Consider the following 17,779-nt stretch of genomic DNA (forward strand, 5'->3'; position numbering starts at 1 on the left):
TGAGGGGGATTGATGAGCCATTAGGGAGGCTGGAGGGGGCCGCCCAGATGGTCATCCCTGCCCCGGGTGGGGACCTGCCTCTGCTGAGGGCCTGAACAGCCTCTGCCTACCACTAGGGTTCCTGCTGTCATATACCAGGCTGCTCCCCCAGTCTGGGTGGCAAAGCCTTGACAAGGTGAGTAGACAGGGTCGGAACATTCCTAGCTCCAGAGCCCTTGCCCACCGTCAGCTCTTCCCCCCCTACAGAGCTGCCAAAGTGGTCTGTGCCGCTGCAAGACAATGCCTTGATTGTTCCTGCCAATTATTTCCCTATTAGTGTTTCCAGGTCTTGAATTAAAGTAAACCTGTGCAAAGGATGGAGGTGACTCCCAGCCCAGGAAGGGGATGGGCAAGAAGGAACGCTGCCGGGGAGATGGCAGCTTTGCCTTCCTCCCTCACCCTGCAAAACATACAACATTAGTTTCCTGAATGGAGGGCGTGCTAATCACTTTTTGTTTAATTCAAACCGTAACTTTGTGGTATAGATGGTTCAGCCTTATTTTACAGCAGGGAAGCGAGGGTCAGAGAGTGATGGTCTCTGAAGAGCGGAGAAGGAAAAAGAATGTGTAGACAGCAGTGGGAAAGCAGCTCCAGCCCTTCAGTAAACATTCCTTTCCGCTGGCTTGGCAGCCCAGGCCTGGACTCCTTAGCTCAGGCTGAGGCAGGAGCGTTATAGTGAGTTTGAGGTCAGCCTGAGCCACAGTACAAGACAATGGTCGGTGAGAGGGCTTGTTGGGGAAAGGTGTCAACTGCCAAGCATAACCCCTGAACCTACATGGTAAAAGGAAAAAACGACTCCTGCCCAGTTGTCCTCTGAGCATTACTAGTCTGTGTGTGTGTGTGTGTGTGTGTGTGTGTGTGTGTGTGTGTGTAGGGTGTGCCTTTGAGATATGTGCTAAAGACTGCAAATAATATGTGAAGATGCTGGCTAATTCTGAATTGTGGCATGCAGACATTTTGTCTTTTTTTTTTTTTTTTTTAACTTTTCTGTAGTTTTAAATGTTTTCAAAATGAAGCCGGGTGCAGTGCCGCACACCTGTGATCCCAGCACTTGGGAGGCAGAGACAGGAGTTCGAGGCCAGCCTGGTCTACAAAACGAGTCCAGGACAGCCAGGGCTACACAGAAAAACCCTGTCTCAAAAGAACATAAATAGATAAATAAATCTTCATAGGAAGTATGGTGAGGGTGGAGACTTGATTTTGTCCATAGGCTAATTTGCAATCAAATACTTTTAATTGCTTTTTTGGTGGTTTATTTTTGAGACAGAGTCTCATTGCATAGACCTGGCTGGCCTGGGATCCAGTGTGTAGACTAGGCTGGCCTCAAACACATGGAGATCTGCCTCTTTCAGCCTTTCCAGTGCTGGGACTAACGGAGTGTGCCACCACATCTGGTGTAACTACTCAGCGATTCACACAGATTAGTCTTGATTCTCTGTGTGACACGAAATCATCTTATTCATTAAAATTAAAAATAAAGGCCAGAGAGATGCCTAGGTATAAGGACACCGGCTCTCAAGCCTGATGACCTGAGTTCATCCCCTGGGACCCACATGGCAGAAGGAGAGCACAGATTCCTACAAGCTGCCCTCACACAAAACGAAGAAATAAGTGCATTAAATGCATACAATTTTAAAAATTGAAAATAACAACTAGTGTGCTTAAAAAAAAAAAAAAAGAAAAAAAAATCAGAGAAGCCAAACAACCAGCTCAAAGTCAGCAGCTCAGAGTGTGGTCCATTTCATCATGCCCCACGCCTTTCCTGGGGCATTCTGAGTGGCCATGTGGGGCATAGGCTGGGTCCCAAGTGGATGAGGAAAACCAGTCTGGTTAGCGAAAGACCTCCAGATGGTCACTGTCAAGTCCCTTCAGCAAATCCCTGACCCAGCTGGAGTAGCACCAAAGCCACCCAGGAGAGCAGCCAGTCATGGCTGGCTCCTTCAGTTGCTCAGGCCTTACCTTGGTAGTGGAAATGGAAAGTGCCAGGCCCACTGGGTAGCGGAAGGCTTTGGAACCTCAGGGCTGCTTGGTGGGTGGGGCTGCGGATGACTTGGCCCCTCAGCAGGAAAGACTGGTTGGCCAGGGGCAGTGGGTCAGGACCCCCCAGGCCCTCCACGGTTATGCTCTCCCCCTCATGAAGGCTGATGTTCTCCACCTGCAGGTGGGTGGGAGAGAACAGAGCAGTGTTACAAGGACTTCTTGTACTAAACCCTGCTTCCAGTGACACTGGGGCCCTGAGGCCCCATGCTTGGCACTTCACACAGGGAGGGCCCGTCTGCCTCCTCAGAATGTGTGATGGGACCTGAAGGTCAGCGTTAGTAAGCATGGTTCCCAAGTTCACACAGACGAGCAGATCTACCTGCCTCCTTTCTATTGTTTCCTTCTCTGGGCTCCATTTTCTCATGTGTAGATTTGATGGTATTCGATGGTCTGGCCAGGTGTGTGCGGCCCTAATTATCAGACCCTTGTGCCTACATCCTCCTGGACATTCCTGTTCTATGCTGCTGCACATACTCCTCACTCCCAGCATGCCTTGTGGTGAGCTGCTCTTCCCCCAGCCAGCAGATCTCCAAGCTGCTGACAATAATCTCATTGGCTACCTGGGCACCCATGCCTTGCCCCTCTTCCCTCATGCTCTGCATCCTGTTGGTCATTTAGTCGGCTGGACGGGCTGCAGATCTGTTCAGTAGGTTTTGTCCCTACTGCCACTTCTCTGGCTATTATTGCTTACCTAGATCAACTGAAGCAGCCTCCTGCACAGCCTCCCTGCCTAGAGGGCTTAACCCACTCCTCCCTTCACATCAATATTTTCTGAACTGAAGCCATCAATACCCTCAGTCCCTGCTCCTCATCACAGGGACTTCTTGTTTAAATCACTCAGTAATTTCTCCATTGAGTCTGTAGCCTGTGCTACCATACCAGACATTCTCTGGCTGGCTAGTTCTACGGGTTCTGCCACACATGGTCCCTGCTGGCTCCTCGGTGTAGCCAGCATGTCTCAGTGTAGCCTCTCATGTCATGATGCCTGCTCTAATCACTTCTTTTGGTTGCCAGAAGCCCCTTTGCTCCCATCCTGTTCCTTAGCCCCTTGATCCCTGAGCATCCTTCCATTCAAGGATCAGGCAGCAAGATTCAAGATTCCAACCAGAGGGAAAGGATGTTCTGGGTTGGTAGACAGAGCACTGGGTTGAGAGTCTAGAAATAGAGACTATTTGGGCTTAATTTTACTTTCATTGTTATTTTCTTTTTTTTTTTTTTTTTTTTTTTGAGACAAGGTTTCTCCATGTAGCTCTTGCTGTCCTAGATCTCCCATTGTAGACCAGGCTATCCTCGAACTAACAGAGATCCACCTGCCTCAGCCTCCCAAGTGCTAGGATTAAAGGCGTGTGCCACCACCCCCAGCTTTTATTATTATGATTATATTTTATTTTAATAGAGTCTCATTATGTGGCCCAGGCTAGTCTCAGACCTGTGACTCTCCTTCTTCAGCCTCCTGAGTACCGGAATTACAAGTGTGTGCCACCATGCCTGGCAGAGCTTTGCTACTGAAAATGTGGCCCCTCCACCGGCTGAATCACGTGGGAGCTTCTAAGGAAAGGAGAACCTGGCTGGGAATGCAGCTCAGCTGCTAGGGCACTTGCTTAGCACACAAGCTGCTCTGGGTTCAATTAATTCTGACTGCTACAAAAACTGTATGTAGTGGTCTGTGCCTGAAATCCAGCTCATGGAAAGCGGGTACAGGTGATTCCGAAGTTGCTATGTAACCTTGGTTACGTAGTAAGTTTAACACACACCCCCAAGTGTGTACATGCACCACACACACAGAAAAAGAGAGAAGAAAAGAAAGGGGGTGGCCCACCTCCTATCCACGAACTCGTATTCTGCACTTTAACAAGATACTTAAGCAATCTCCATGGATTGATCTCTGAGCACTAAGGGCTGTCACCGTTGCTCTGAGACTGGGCCTTGAAGAGTTAAGCGCCTGCACTGGTTAAGTGGTGCCCAGTGAGTCACCAGACCTCCCGATCTTATCCTCCAAGCATCTCAGCTGGCTTCTCCTCTTTGTGCCCAGTGTTTCTGAGAGTGTCCTCTGAGCATATCCCACCCTCCTACCCTTCCTACCCTCCACTCATCCTGCCCCAGGTCAGGCCTCTTTTCCCTCCTGTGCAGACCTCATTGGTGGCTTCATGTTGCTCAGAGGACAAGGTTAAAACTCCCCACTCAATCAGCTCCAGTGGCCTTCCCAGCCTCGGTTCTCTGTTGTGTATTCACAAAAGCTCCCCTGGTTCCTGCGGTCTGGATGTTAGCACAGGAACTACCTTCCCCCCTGTCCTGTCTGGAGAGTCAGGCCTTCCGTTGCTTCACACACCAAATCACCAATCCCTCTTCTCCATCAGACCACCTTCTCCTCATCTCTGTACTTGAAGCCTTGAACCGTACTCAGGGTCAGGATAGCCTCTTCATAGGCTAGTCTTAGCACAGGGGGGCGGGATGAAGGTATGTGGGCCCCCAGAGGCCTGTTCCTCACAGGTGTGTGCCTGCGAGCTGACAAACATGACATGCTGAGCCCAGTCAGGTCCAAGGAGACAAGAGCTACCAGGCTCAGAGGCACTCCTCTGAATAAGGGTGGATAGGTATGTCTGGGGACATGGTGGGGGTGTAGCTGGCAGGAGAGGCACCCATCCCTGCCAGGGAGGAAGTATCAGGTGGCTCTGGGGGTGTTAAAGAGAAGGCTCAAGGCAGGATGCTAGGGGCAAAAGCACCTCCTCCGTGCCGAGAGCTCCCCGCCCAGGCACATTTGGGTGGCGGCTGCCTGACCATCTGTTGGGGACATCCCTCAGGGAATCCCTAGCAGGCGGAGGCTGGATGAGGTCCCTTCAAACTTGGAGATTGTGTGATGCTAGAGTTGGGAAAACAAGCCTCACACACGTGGAATCTGTAATTATCGAGAGATGCCAGGCGGCATACGATTCTGCCTTAAGTGGCCCTGGATGCCGGCAGCAGGAATCGTCAAGGGGAGAGGGGAGGGCTCGGCAGCCCCCAGAGCAGCATGGCGCAGGTGGGTCTCAGCGTGCCTGGAAAAGCGGGGAGTTGGGTGTAGGAGGAAGAGGAGGTGTGGAAACCAAGGAAGCGTTTTCTTCCTAGTTTCTCATGGATTAGTGTCTCCCACTTGATGTCTAACTTCCTGCACCGAATCTTGTTCTGCTGGGATCAGAGTGTGGGCGCAGCAGATGCGTCCACAGTGGCCATTCATGGAGCATCTGCAATGTGTCAAGGTGGCAAAGTCCTCTCAAATAGAAAGAGGCCCAGAGAGGCTAAAGAACTCTGAAAAGGGCACACAGCTATTAAAAGCAAAGTCTTGCGTTGCTGGAGGTACAAGGCAGCTTCCTTACCCTCCCAGTCTCCTGGGGATGTCACCTGCAGAAATAGACTTCTAGACATCTTTATTCCCAGGCTCCAGGGCCCCAGGTTTAGCGGGGGGGAGGTGGATTTTTGGCTTGGCCTGCCCTGGCCTTTTCAAGATGTTAGGATTTGAGTCCCCATGAGCCATCCTTTTTCTTGGCAATCTGTAAAGCTTGGGAAATTGAGAGCTGAGATCTCCTGCACCCCCTCTTTGGGCCCAGAAATGGGGTCTGGCTCCCAGCTCAGCCTGGGGTTGAGAGCTAGTATATGGCTCCCCAAGCAGCCCAGGGATGGCTGTGCTGTGGTGAACCTCTGGGTAGAGAGGACCCACTTGCCGGCCTGCTGTGGAAGCTGCAATGTAATTTGTCACTTGTTGGAGGGCCAGGCTGACAGGGGCCAGACAGGGCTGGGTGTCGGACAAGGGGGGAGATGAAGTCTTGATGTAATTTGCAGGCATCTGAAGAGTCGGGGAGGCAGATTGAAATGTCAGCTCTGCTCATGAGGGCTGTCTTCCCACACCCCATCCAGTGACAGGAGGGGCCCTGGGAGCCAGGCAGCGGGAGAGAGATGCAGAGTGAGCTCGGAGGACAATTCCCATAGGACCCTGGGCTGTCCAGCAGTGCCCTGCCTCTGGAAGACCAGGAGGGATGTTCAAGTGGAAAACATGGCCAGTCTGAGCGGGGGTTGGTCCTTTCTGAATGGAAGGTAGGAGGACTCTGATTGCCCTCTGCCAGCTGCAAGGTCACACGTAGTCTGAGGCATCTGACAGGCACACACACATTCCCAATGGTGTCACCCTCAAGTGCGAGGGTGCTACCATTTTTTTTTTCTTAACCTTCATTTACAGGAGTACAACCTGCATGGCAGTGGACAGTGCGTGAGCCTGTGTGTCACCCCTCCCCAGATGTTGGCCGCTCCCACATCTAAGCAGAAGCCCCTGCTTATAGCTACCAGGAAGCAAGGCAAAGGCCTGAGGAAAGAGTTCTGACTCAGAGGGACTGGGTGTGGGGACTGATGTAGTTTAATCTTAATGGAGGAAGAAACTGAGGCCCAGAGAAGGTCAGGGGCCTACCCGGTCTCTAAGAGCTGGCTGCAGAAGGCAGAACTCCAGTCCCTGAGGATCTGCAACTTGTCTGTAACACCGTGTGTGTGTGTGTGTGTGTGTGTGTGTGTGTGTGTGTGTGTGTGTTGGAGGGAATGGGCTGCTTTAGGGATGGGATGAAGGACCTAAAACCGTGGAGCCATGCCTTCCTGCTGCTCTCACTGCCTTCAGCTGGGCCCTCCCAGAGACAGGAAACCAGAAACTGCCCAGAACAGCCACCCCAACCCATCACACATTACTGATGCTCTCAGGACTGGTCCTGACCTGGCCCAGTAGGGTAGGTTGTTCTGCCCATCAAACTAACAGCTGGCCTGAGAAGGCTGCGTGCCAATGGGGGCCACCTGGGCATGAGGGCAGGAGCGGTGGGCAGCTGTGCCCAGGCTCCAGATGGTACAGAGAGCAGCCAAGCCAAGATAGAGGCTGGCAGCAAGAAGGCTTTTAGAATGCCAAATGTAGTGAGAGGCAGGCATCAGGCCCAGAATGGCCTGGAGTCCTCATGAGAGACTGGCTACCCAGGGAGGGCAGAGGACCATGTGGGTAGCAGGGCTCATGTCCTCTGTCCTGGGGAATTTCTCTGGATCTTTCAGGAAAGAGCTTAGCCCAGGGTCCAATGCTCAGCTGAAGCAAACCAGACAGACTCTTGAACCGTGAAGGACCTGACCTGGCCTCCTCCTGGCTCAGACCCTCAGAGGGCATGGAGAGCTACAGCATCGTGGAGAAAGGAGCCACCATGGACAGATTACAGAGGCCTGAGATGGCCCAAACTGAGAGAAGGAGGCTTTCAGAGATTCTGGTATTCCCAGGCTGCACCTCAAACAAAAGAACAAAAGGCAGGCCAGAGTCAGGGGTGGATTAAGGGGCTGTCTCAGCCTGGAATCTGGCTGACTTGCTCTCGTGTGTGTGTGTGTGTGTGTGTGTGTGTGTGTGTGTACTCACGTGTGTGATTTGTGGATGCTTAGTACAATCCTTTCCCTGGCTCCTCCGAATCTCCCTTGCCCAGTTCCAACTCCTACACACCCTGATGATCCTTGCAAACTAGAGGTTCACGCTGGGGTTACCCACAGTTGAGTCTCATTCCTGACCCTTATCTCTCTCTCCTACGCAAAAACACTGCCTTCTCGAAACATCCCTGGTGCCTCCAGGGGACAAGCCTGTCACAACTGCTCCTTCCAGCGCAGGCTGGCCTGTCATCCTACAGGCTTCACTATGGGCGTGTTCACCTCTAAAGCCCTTCCAGGTTGGGGGGGGGCACCTAGAGCCCGGAATTCCACAGCCCTTCGGCCCAATCCCGCCTGCACTGAGCATCCAATGGCTGCTGCTTATCATTTCCACCCTCCTTGAACAGGGGCGTCTGCATCCTCAGTGCTTAGCCCAGAGTCTGGTACCTGGTGCTCAAATTCTGTTTTCAAAACAAACCTGTTAATCAAACCCCATCAGTTAACGATTAACTGAATGATTTTGGGCAAATCCCTTTTTTTTTTTCCTCCTAGGCCTCAGTTTGCCCAGCTATGTAGTGGGTACATTGGTCTATAGTATCAGTAATTCTACAGGTCCCAAGTGGCCTGTGTGGTGTGTCCAGGAGGACTGGGTCTCTGGGAGGCAGCTGGAAATAGCCCCGACCTTATATCCTGCTGTTCCAGCTTTTGCTTTCCCTAGAGTAGGTGGAGGGCTGGCTGCGGCCACTCTGTGTCCCCTCCCCGCCCCCAACCTCAGATGCTGTCTCAGACCACAGAGTCCTCAAGGACATCTCTGAGGAAGAGGTGGAGGGTGGGCCACTGCATGCCACGTTTCCTGATGGCACTCCAGGGCTGTGGCTTTCGTCTCAAGGTTGCCTGGTAACCGCGTTTGCATTCTGATGAAAAAGTGTGGCGGTGCCAGAACCAGGGCTGCCTGAGGGGTGGCCACCCGGGGTGGGGCTTGGACTTGGATAGGGCCGGAGTAGGGGAAGGCAGAGCCATCAGTACATCTTGTCACATTATCTCGCACGCTCCAGGTTTGGGGGGGCGGGGGGGAATGCAGGACCAGGGCTGGACCCAGCCTGGCCTAAGATTTCAGTTGGGGTGGCAGAGTTGAGGGTCAGGTAAAGCCAGTCCAGGTTTGCAGTGGGGTATCTAGCCTGGCATTTGCCCCCTCCCGTCTCCTTCCTCACACCTGCAGCTGGCACCTTCCACCCTGTGAGCCACAGCCGGTGCCACCTCTCATTTGGTGATGATTTTACATTAATTACCTTAATTAAGCGGTGCTGAGTGCTAATGGCTTGAGAGGGGGGTGGCTGTTCCTAATTGCCCTTTCAGTCAGCCTGGCATGAGGGGCCCAGAGCTTGGTAGAACAGGAATAAACAGTTGTAGAAAAAAAAGGGGGGGGGAGCCAATCTGGGTAGGGGAGGTCCTGCTTCCCTGACTGGGAGTCCTGAACCTGACTGCCCCAGAGGGGCTGAGCTGGAGGTGCTGCCTGGAGACACCTGCAGCTGGCCGCCTGCCCGGATCCAGGGCCTGGATGAGCTAGGACAGGCGGGAAGCAGGCCCGGAGTGGGTGATCAGGGAGCATGGTAACGCTTTCCGGACTTCTGATCTCCCCCACTCCCCGCCCCCCCCCTGGGGCTTCCTGGTTCCCTGCCTGCTTCCCTTAGATAGGTGAAGCGCTTTGTTTTCGCTTGCAACAATCTTTAAGATGCAGGTCAAATGTCCGTGGTTTTTCGTCCATGCCCAGGTTGGTCCCTGTGCTATAAAGGCCCTCTAGCATGGTACAGTCTATCTAGGAAGGAGAACGGCGAGGGCTAAGGTGGTGGGTGATGATGGTCCGACACTCTGAGGACAAGGTGAGACGCCTCTGAAGACAAGAGAAAAGGGCGTCAGCGCAGGGTCCCAGGTTTACCCCGGCGGAGGGACTGGCATGTGCAACCGGGGCTTGTGGGAGAAAGAAGCCGTGGTCCATTCAGTCAGTTGCAAGCTGTTCAGAACAAAGAGCAAGCTGGCCAAGAGGCAAGAAGTAGCAGAGGCGGGCCCAGGATGCCCTGGGGCAGGGTGGGAGACAGAAGCGCTACATTCTCACCTGAGAAGAGCGACTGCTGTGTTGGTAGGGGAGGAAGACAGGGAGCGTGTGCAGTGGCCATTAAGTCCCCAGGAGGGATGAGCGGTGGGCCACACAGTGTTTGGGGGGGATGGAGGAAAAGAAGCAGGGAGTATGAGAGCTTAGGGGGCAGTTGTGGTTGACAGAGTTTGAGGGTGAGCTGGCTGGATTAAGAGAAAAGGACCGGAGTACCCCATGTTGCTCAGGGGACCTGATCTTCATGGTGCCATCGTGGCCCTATTCCAGGTTTCTGACCTGATAGAATGGGATGACAAGCAGGTTTGGGACGACAGAAGGAAAGATCTGGATTTGTGGAGGCTGAAAACCCATAGAACATCAGTGAGGACGTTCAGGCTCAGGTCTGGGGTGTTTCGAGCAGCTTCTGAATCTGGAGGGAAGGATGAGCTGCCCATGAGATTAGGGACAGATCTGAGCATGGTGTGGCCATGCCAGCCTTCCACCCCTCTGCATCCCGGGACCCAGCGCTTGCTACAGGAGAGGACGCGTTGGCGGAAGGAATGAAGAGAACAGGCGCCCGCGAATGAGGTGCTGCAGCTTCTCCACAGGCGGCCCGGCGTTGTCTGCACCCCCACCCGGGGCAGGGCTGAACCCCTCTGCAGGCTCTCCTAAGCCATTCATCGAGCTCTGACCAAGAGGCTGAGCACACTAGCTCTTCCCTGGAGCCCTCCCAGCCATTGCTGGTGATGCACAAGACAGAATCCAACCATCGCCCAAGCCCTAGGCAAACCCCCACCCGCCCACCCACACACCCAGAAGCTGCTCCTAAGCCTGTCTACCTCCCCCCACTGTAGGCCCCTTTCTGGGAAAGGGCGGTTTTGCTCTCACTGGATCAAGACCACTCACCTTGATCTCTACTCCATATCCAGGGTAGACAGAGATGTAGTAGAGACACTCCAGGCCAACATCAGAGGGGAAGCTGGGGGCCGTGGGGGAATCCAGAGAGCCCTCTGGGCCTGAGAAATTCCAGCTACAGGGGCCTGGGAGGCAGGAGGAGACACGCGGCTAGGACCAGCTCTGGTGGGGTAGAGTCAGCTGTGTGTGTGTGTGTGTGTGTGTGTGTGTGTGTGTACCACATGCATGCCTGGCATCCAGGGAGGCCAGAAAAGGGCATTAGATCCCCTGGAACTAGATTTCCAGATGGTTGTTAGTGGCCATGTGGGTGCTAGGAACCCAGGTTCTCTGCAAGAGCAGCCAATGTTCTTAACGCTAAGCTGTCTCTCCAGCCCCACGGTAAGGTTTCTACTGACCACTTAACAGCCGAGGCTCGGAGAGGCTGAATACAACCCCACGGGCTGTTACAGTTGGAAGAATCAGAACTTGAACTTGGGGGTAATCTGGTTCCAGTGCAAAGGGTGGGGCAGGAACAGAGGCATGTAGGGATCGTGGTGAGCCCTCCACCCTCGCTTTCATCCCTGCCGGCCAGCAGGTAGCTGACCTGGGGGCTGGACTGTGGTGATGGTGGTGGTAATGATGGTGGTGGTGGTCTCTTCGTCATCCCCTGAAGCTGTGGAGGTGGTGATGGTCCCCTCGATACCAAGCCCAGTGCTCTTAGACATGACCTCTGGAACCCAAGGTCTGCCCATGTCTCCAGGGCCCTCCTGGGTTGGAGTACATGACTGGCTGGGGGGTGTGGTACTGGGTCTGTCCTCTGGGTACAGGGTGGGCACGGCCATACTAGGTCCTGCAGGTAGGGGAGATGTGATGTGAAGCTCGGGGGTCTCTGACTCTAGGTTCCAAAGTTTCTCCCTGGCGTGGGGCTGCGTGGGCGCCGCAGCCACGGCTGGAGTAGGACTGGTGAAGACTGGGCGGCTGTCCTGGTTGGTGAGGCGGGGAAGGGGGCTTGGCATGAAGGGTGTAGGTGAGTCCGCCTGGAAGGGCAGAGCCGGCCTTGGTGCCTCCTCGTTCCGTTCTAGCCCCTCTTGAAGAAATTCCTCCAGAAGTGGGTGGTGGTTGAGGAGCTTGAGGGTGGGGGCTGTGGTGACGAAGTGGACGCCTCGGTCTGGCTGCTCAGGGGTAGGGGCTGCGGTCAGCTCCCCATCCGTCTCCCTGATGCCCATGGCTTGACCTTCCCCCACAAGCGGAGTCTCCGAGGAGAGTCCTGAAATAATAATGAATGATCAGAGGTTCTCCTGCTACGCCACAGTGAACCACATCCCACCCAGCACAGGCGGGAGGAGATCCATCTTGCTTTTGACAGAGAGCCTTGGAGAGTGTGCTCATTGTTGAGAATCATGGAGCTATAAAATTTTAGAGCTGGAAGCGAGGTGATATCGCATACTTCAAAGAAGGCACGTGAGCTATCCTTTCTCCCCCAGCAACCAAGACAGACATTACAAATCGATCATCGCACTATTTCCTGCTGTTTCCAGATCCAGCTTCAGAATCCTCAACACAGAATGCTAGGGAGCCACGACATGACGAACACATTTTGCCATTCCTAATGTACCTCAAAGGCCTTATTTTACTAATGAGGAGATGGGTCATGAAAAGCTGGTGCTAGGGCGGAGGTTGTAGCTCAGCTGGTAGAATGCTTGCCTAACAGGCATGAAGTACCAGGTTTGAACCCAGCACTGTATAAACTAAGCACGATGGCTCACACCTGCATCCCCAGCAGAAATATCAGAAATTCAAGGTCAGCTTCAACTGCACAGCGAGTTTGAGGCCAGTGATACATGGGATTCTGTCTTTAAAGAAAAACAAAAACAAACAACAGAAAAGCAGGTTCAGTGCCCTGTTTGGTTCCAGGATACAAGAGGCAAAGGGTTTGGGGCAAGCCTGGTCTACATAATGAGTAGGATAACTAGGGCTACATGGCAGACGCTTGCTCAAGAGAAAAGAAAGAAAATAAGAAGGACGTGCCCTGTTCAGAGTCACATGACTTGTATAAATGAGCAGACAAGGATTTTAACAAGAGTGATATCCTCACAACAGTGACTTTTCTAGCTGAAATTACCAGACATTCAAATTCACGTCCTGTTCCCAGAGAAACTGGTGGTCATTAGCTTCAGGAAACGTATCACATATTTGGAATTTTATCTTAGATTTTCTCATGCTTGGCTTCTTTGCTCGGTCCCCAAGAAATCCCACTTCTCTAGCTTCTCATAAAATGATTTCTCTCCTCCCTTTTTCTGATTATTATGTTTTCTTTAAAAACAGGGTTTCTTAAAAAACAAAAACAAACAAACAAACAAAAAACAAAACAAAACAAAAAACAGGGTTTCTTGGCTGGAGAGATGGCTCACAGTTTAAGAACACTGGCTGTTCATCCAAAGGTCCCGAGTTCAATTCCCAGCAACCACGTGGTGGTTCATAACCATCTATAGTAAGATCTGGTGCACAGACACACATGCAGACAGGATGTTGTATAAGTAATAAATAAATAAATCTTAAAAAAATAAACAAATGATAACAACAACAAAAACTGGGACTTCTCTATGTAGCTCTTGCTGTCCTGGAACTCACTATGTAGACCAGGCTAGCCTCTTACTCCAAGAATAAGATCTGCCTGCCTCTGCCTCCAGAGTGATGGCTGGGATTAAAGGTGTGTGTCGTCAAGCCTTTCCTGATTATTTTATTTAATTTTTTTATTATTAGTTACATTTTATTAATTCTGTATCCCAGCTGTATCCTGCTCCCTTCATTCTCTCACAAACCCCCCTCCCTCCCTCATCTCTTCCCTGTCCCTTTCCAAGTCCACTGATTGGGGAGGACCTCCTCTTTCCTGCTGTCCCTTTCCAAGTCCACTGATTGGGGAGGACCTCCTCTTTCCTGATTTTTATAGTCCTTCTAGAGCAGTAATGTTGGTAGAGTGGGGAGGTTCAAGTTCTGAAGTAGATATGGCTTCAGATCCTTTTAACTCCATTTCTCTGGGGCTGTGTGCTCTGGGCAAAAAGCCTACATCCTCGAAACCTTAGTTTTCTTATCTGTACAGTGAAGCGTCATATTTTTTATTGGTTGTGAAAATGCTGTTTCCTTTTTCTCATGTGACATGTCTCACTGATTCCCCCCTTTATTTTATCTTGAGACAAAGTCTCACTCCATGGACCCCAGACTGGCCTGAGTCTCACAATCCCCTGCCTCCTGAGCTGGAAGAGTAGGCATACACCCACACATTATCACGCCCTCTAGTTTTTGTTTTGTTTTGTTTTGAATCTTTCTTAAGATGCTAGGCAGGGTCTTAAACACAAATAGAGTGGGGTGCCAGCCCTCCATCCATTCGTGGCATATGTCCCTGATCAATTTTGGTAATGTCTTGCTAAAGTCACATGAGACTTCAGAATCCCTCTCAGCATTTATCTTAGGCAGCTATTACCAACCAATCAGGCTACAAAAAAATGAGACTGATTTCCTATCTCTGGTCAGCAGTGTAGACTGCTCTGCTATTGATTATGTTGAGTCATTTGGCCACATCACTGAAGAGATGACGCACACTCTGCTCGTGGTCCACTAGGCTCCCTAGATCCTTAACTGCCAAGAAAAGGTCAGTGGAGGCTGGTTCCACGTTCAGCTCCTACAAAATTTTGTCAGCTCTGAGAGGGCTGAGGGGATATTCAGCCCAATCTCTACAGCTCTCAAAATGGCTGCTTCAAGGCTCTGGAAAGGAAGTACAGCTAGGGTGAGGTGGCAGAGGAGGTCTGCTGGTGGGCTGTCATTCATTCCACAGGCTCACGCCCACCTCATGGATTGGCAGGCATGAAGAAGTGGCAGATGGGCTACATTCTGTTCAGGAGACCATTGCAGCTCGGATGTGTCAGACAAATGGGAGGAGGGAGAAAACTGGGGTGGGACAGGCAGGGTTAGGTTGGAGGGCTCTCCATTCTTCTGGGTCACAGGGCCTGGGCAATCCAAAGCCTTGAAAAACCTGGGCCAACTGCTACACCCTGAGATGCCCAGGAAAGTAGCCCATCTGTGCCCTGGCATTTGTGCCAAGCGCTGATATCACAGTGTCCAAACTAGATACCCGGCCAGACTCATATCCCCCAGAGCAGATGGTCCGACAGTGCCGGGTGTCTTTCATCTAAATCAGTGACGTGGGGGAGGGGACTGTTGTGGTAGTACCTGTGCCAGGACAAGGCTACTTCCATTTCCCACCCCAGCCCCAGATGTCGCTCTGTCTTTGCCAGGTAAGTAGTGACCGTTCTTAGGACGACACACAGGCGGCAGCCCCTGGAACTCCCTGTCTTCCAGGGCGCCTATGAAGAGGCGTACCCCGTGGCTCTCGGGGTGGGTGCCGGAGGGACTCTTCCTTGGAAGAGAGAGAAAGCACACAGAGAGCCTCTGCCTCAGGAAGTGACCACAGCTGGCACAGCTCTCCTGCCAGCAGTCAGGTGGGTGCCGGGCAATGGAGTGGAGCTAATGGGCACCTCCCGTCACTGTCGATTGAGCTGATTGTGTTATCTAGGGGGACCTAGCACTTGGTTAAATGAGATCGAGATAGCATATCAAACGAGCAAATTGATTCCCAAATGGGCTGCCACTTGTTCCCTGCGGGAGCCACCCATTGTCAGCGAGGGTAAGATAATCTCCGGGAGATATGCCGTGTCTGCAGGAGGTATCTCTGACACCCGAGTCGACGGCTGGAGGCCCCAGGGTCTGTAGCAGGTCCCGGAGGTCCCAAGGGTTGTGGTGAAGAGTTTAGGGTGACTTTAACGTTCAGGGGCTGACTCTAGGGCAGAATGAATGCAGGGGCCAGCGGAAGGAGGTGCTGAGGGTCCAAACTGCCTAGCCAGTCTCCTTCAAGACCTTGTATTGTTATCATTACTATTGTTATTAGTAAATCTTGCTATATGTTCCAAGATGGCCTAAAGTTTTGTTTTGCATTGCTTTTATTTTTTATTTTTATTTTTTTTTAAAGACAGGGTCTCATATAGCTCAGACTGGACTTGTATTTGCTACAGTCAAGAGTGGCCTTCAGCTCATGCCTGGATCCTCTTGCCTCTACCACCCAAGTGCCAGGGTTTCAGGCAAATGACGACAGACATCCCCAGCAAGCGTGCTCTACTTAATGGCCACGCGGTGATAGAGGAATCTTCCTCGTGTGTTAAAGCCTGCAGCTGGGCAAGGCAGAGACTCAACCAGTGCTGGACCTGAGAGCCGACAGGCGACTCTCTAGGTCACTCTGGGTTATGTTGACTCATTTAACCCCATCACTGAAGAGATGACGCACACTCTGCTCGTCGCCCACCAGGCTCCCTAGATCCTTAACTGCCAAGAAAAGGTCAGTGGATGCTGGTTCCACTCAGTTCATACAGAATTTTGTCAGCTCTGAGAATAGTCCTGGTCTTTACAGCTTTCAAAATGGCTGTGTGAGGCTTGGAAACAAAGAGAATAGGGATGGCGCCCAGTCATCCCAGACCATGCTGATCTGCAGCAGAGAGCAATGAGGCTCCCACCAGTGAACACTCTAGCCATTTGAAGGAAACACAAGTGAGCAGAGAGGAACGGATCCATCCCGGCCCTAGGGAAGGTGTCTTGGTTGGAACCAGAAGAGCCCCACCCCATTCCCAAAGCACATCTGAGTCTAGAACCCAACCTTACTTGTAGTACTAGAGTACAGGCACAAAGACCTTGCTTGGCGTCAGCTCAGCCGCTTTAAGGTCACCTCTGCCTTTGGGCATGTTTTAATCCCACACACCTTTAATCCCAGCACCTGGGAGGCAGAGGCAGGAGGATTTCTGTGAGTTTGGGCCAGCCTGATCTACAGAACTAGTTCCATGACAGAAGCCCTGTCTCGAAAAACAAAAGAAGGAGGAGGAGAGAGAGGAAAACGGAAAAGCTTGTCTCCCCTGAATGCTCTAGCTAGCAATGTCCTGGCAGAGGTATATGTAGCGCGAAGCAGCCCAGGAGGATAGGAAGGATTTAGCTAAAAGCGAGGTCTCTTCTCTCCGGGGAACAACAGTTCCTATTGGGTGGCGATGTGTGTGACCGCGGGGCATGCCACAAAACAAGCATTGTCCGGCCTCATTCACAAAGAGGGCAGTCACCTCTAGGCCTTGCTCGTCCCTGGGGACAAAGCTGGGAATACAACCAGATAAGCCTCCATTATCCACACCAGCTATCGGTGCCTGGCCACAGGGAAGAATTCCCGCCGCTCCCTGTGGAGCTCCAAGGGGCTGGGTCGGGGTCAGGGAAACGCGCTCCTCCGGCTGCAGTCCCCTCCAGCGCAGAGCTTCCCAGCAACCCCCAGCCCTGGGCGTTGCGGCATGGGCCCTCCCCCCGTATTAGCTCTTAAGCTATGCAAATAGACATCGGAGGGAGCCCTGTTTAAAGTATTTAGACGAAATGAAAAAAGGCTTTCATCGGCACTAATGAGCCATTCAGGATGCCTCCCCAGTGGATTCTCTCCCGCTCCGCCTCCCGGCCCCCGTGACCCCCTCTCCCGCCCCTCCTAGGAATAGAAGTCCCACCTCTCGGCCCCAGTCTGGTAATTCCCCGCCCTGTTTTCGCCCCGTAGAGCCCAAAGTGGGTGGGGTGCACCTTAGGCCCGTGTGTCCCACACCTGGCAGGTCCGGTTCAGGATTGGGGGCTGGAGCCCTTTTCAACTCCTGCTAGCGAAGTCTCAACGGTCTCTGTCTTGCAGATAGGTAAACTTAGGCTTAGACCCACAAGGCTGGTGAGCAGCGTAGCTGGGAGCGTCCTGCTGTGTCTCTTGCTGGAGGATTTGCTGTCCCAGACAACAACGCAGCCTCGGGACTTCCCCTCAGCAATACTGCGTCTGGAGAGCTTTCTGAACCGCACAGCCAGAAGCCTTGGGTTCTAATTCCAAAACCGTGCTTCACTATCGCCAACTGTCTCCCTGTCGCGGAAGGGAGGACATTGAGTTCTGAGAGGACCCTCCTGACAGACACGGCTTCCACCTACCAGCCCCAGCCCCATCTTCTACAAGGTGCGGTTGTTAGTCTTTTCAAAGCCAAAGTGTGGGCAGGCCCCAGCCTTGAACCCGACTCCTGTCTCAGAGACATGGGGAGGGGCCCTCTGGTTCTGGGATGTGTTCAAATGAATTCTCCCATCATAGGGTAGAACCAATTCTCAGTTTGGAGGAGGGAGTATGGCAACATGGGGTCCAGGAGAGCTTGGGGGATGCCGTGGACAGGGAGTCCACTGCTCTAAGTTCTAAAGGTTGAGCTGGCCCAGCATTGGAAGAAT

General features: G+C 52.6%; 1 protein-coding gene across 2 annotated transcripts in view; it reads right to left on the reverse strand.

Annotated features, from left to right (window-relative positions):
• Positions 1-17,779, reverse strand: part of Sez6 (seizure related 6 homolog) — a 43,755-nt gene that overhangs the window by 11,683 nt on the left and 14,293 nt on the right. For both annotated transcript variants that reach the window (XM_060387223.1, XM_021630466.2), the window contains exons 2-4: positions 11,070-11,732; positions 10,478-10,611; positions 1,999-2,194 (exon numbers count right to left, since the gene is read on the reverse strand). In XM_060387223.1, the coding sequence (XP_060243206.1) occupies positions 1,999-2,194; positions 10,478-10,611; positions 11,070-11,732 (993 nt within the window). The remainder of the gene's footprint in view (positions 1-1,998; positions 2,195-10,477; positions 10,612-11,069; positions 11,733-17,779) is intronic.

Source organism: Meriones unguiculatus, chromosome 7 (assembly GCF_030254825.1).
Source record: "Meriones unguiculatus strain TT.TT164.6M chromosome 7, Bangor_MerUng_6.1, whole genome shotgun sequence".
Classification (NCBI taxonomy): Eukaryota; Metazoa; Chordata; class Mammalia; order Rodentia; family Muridae; genus Meriones; species Meriones unguiculatus.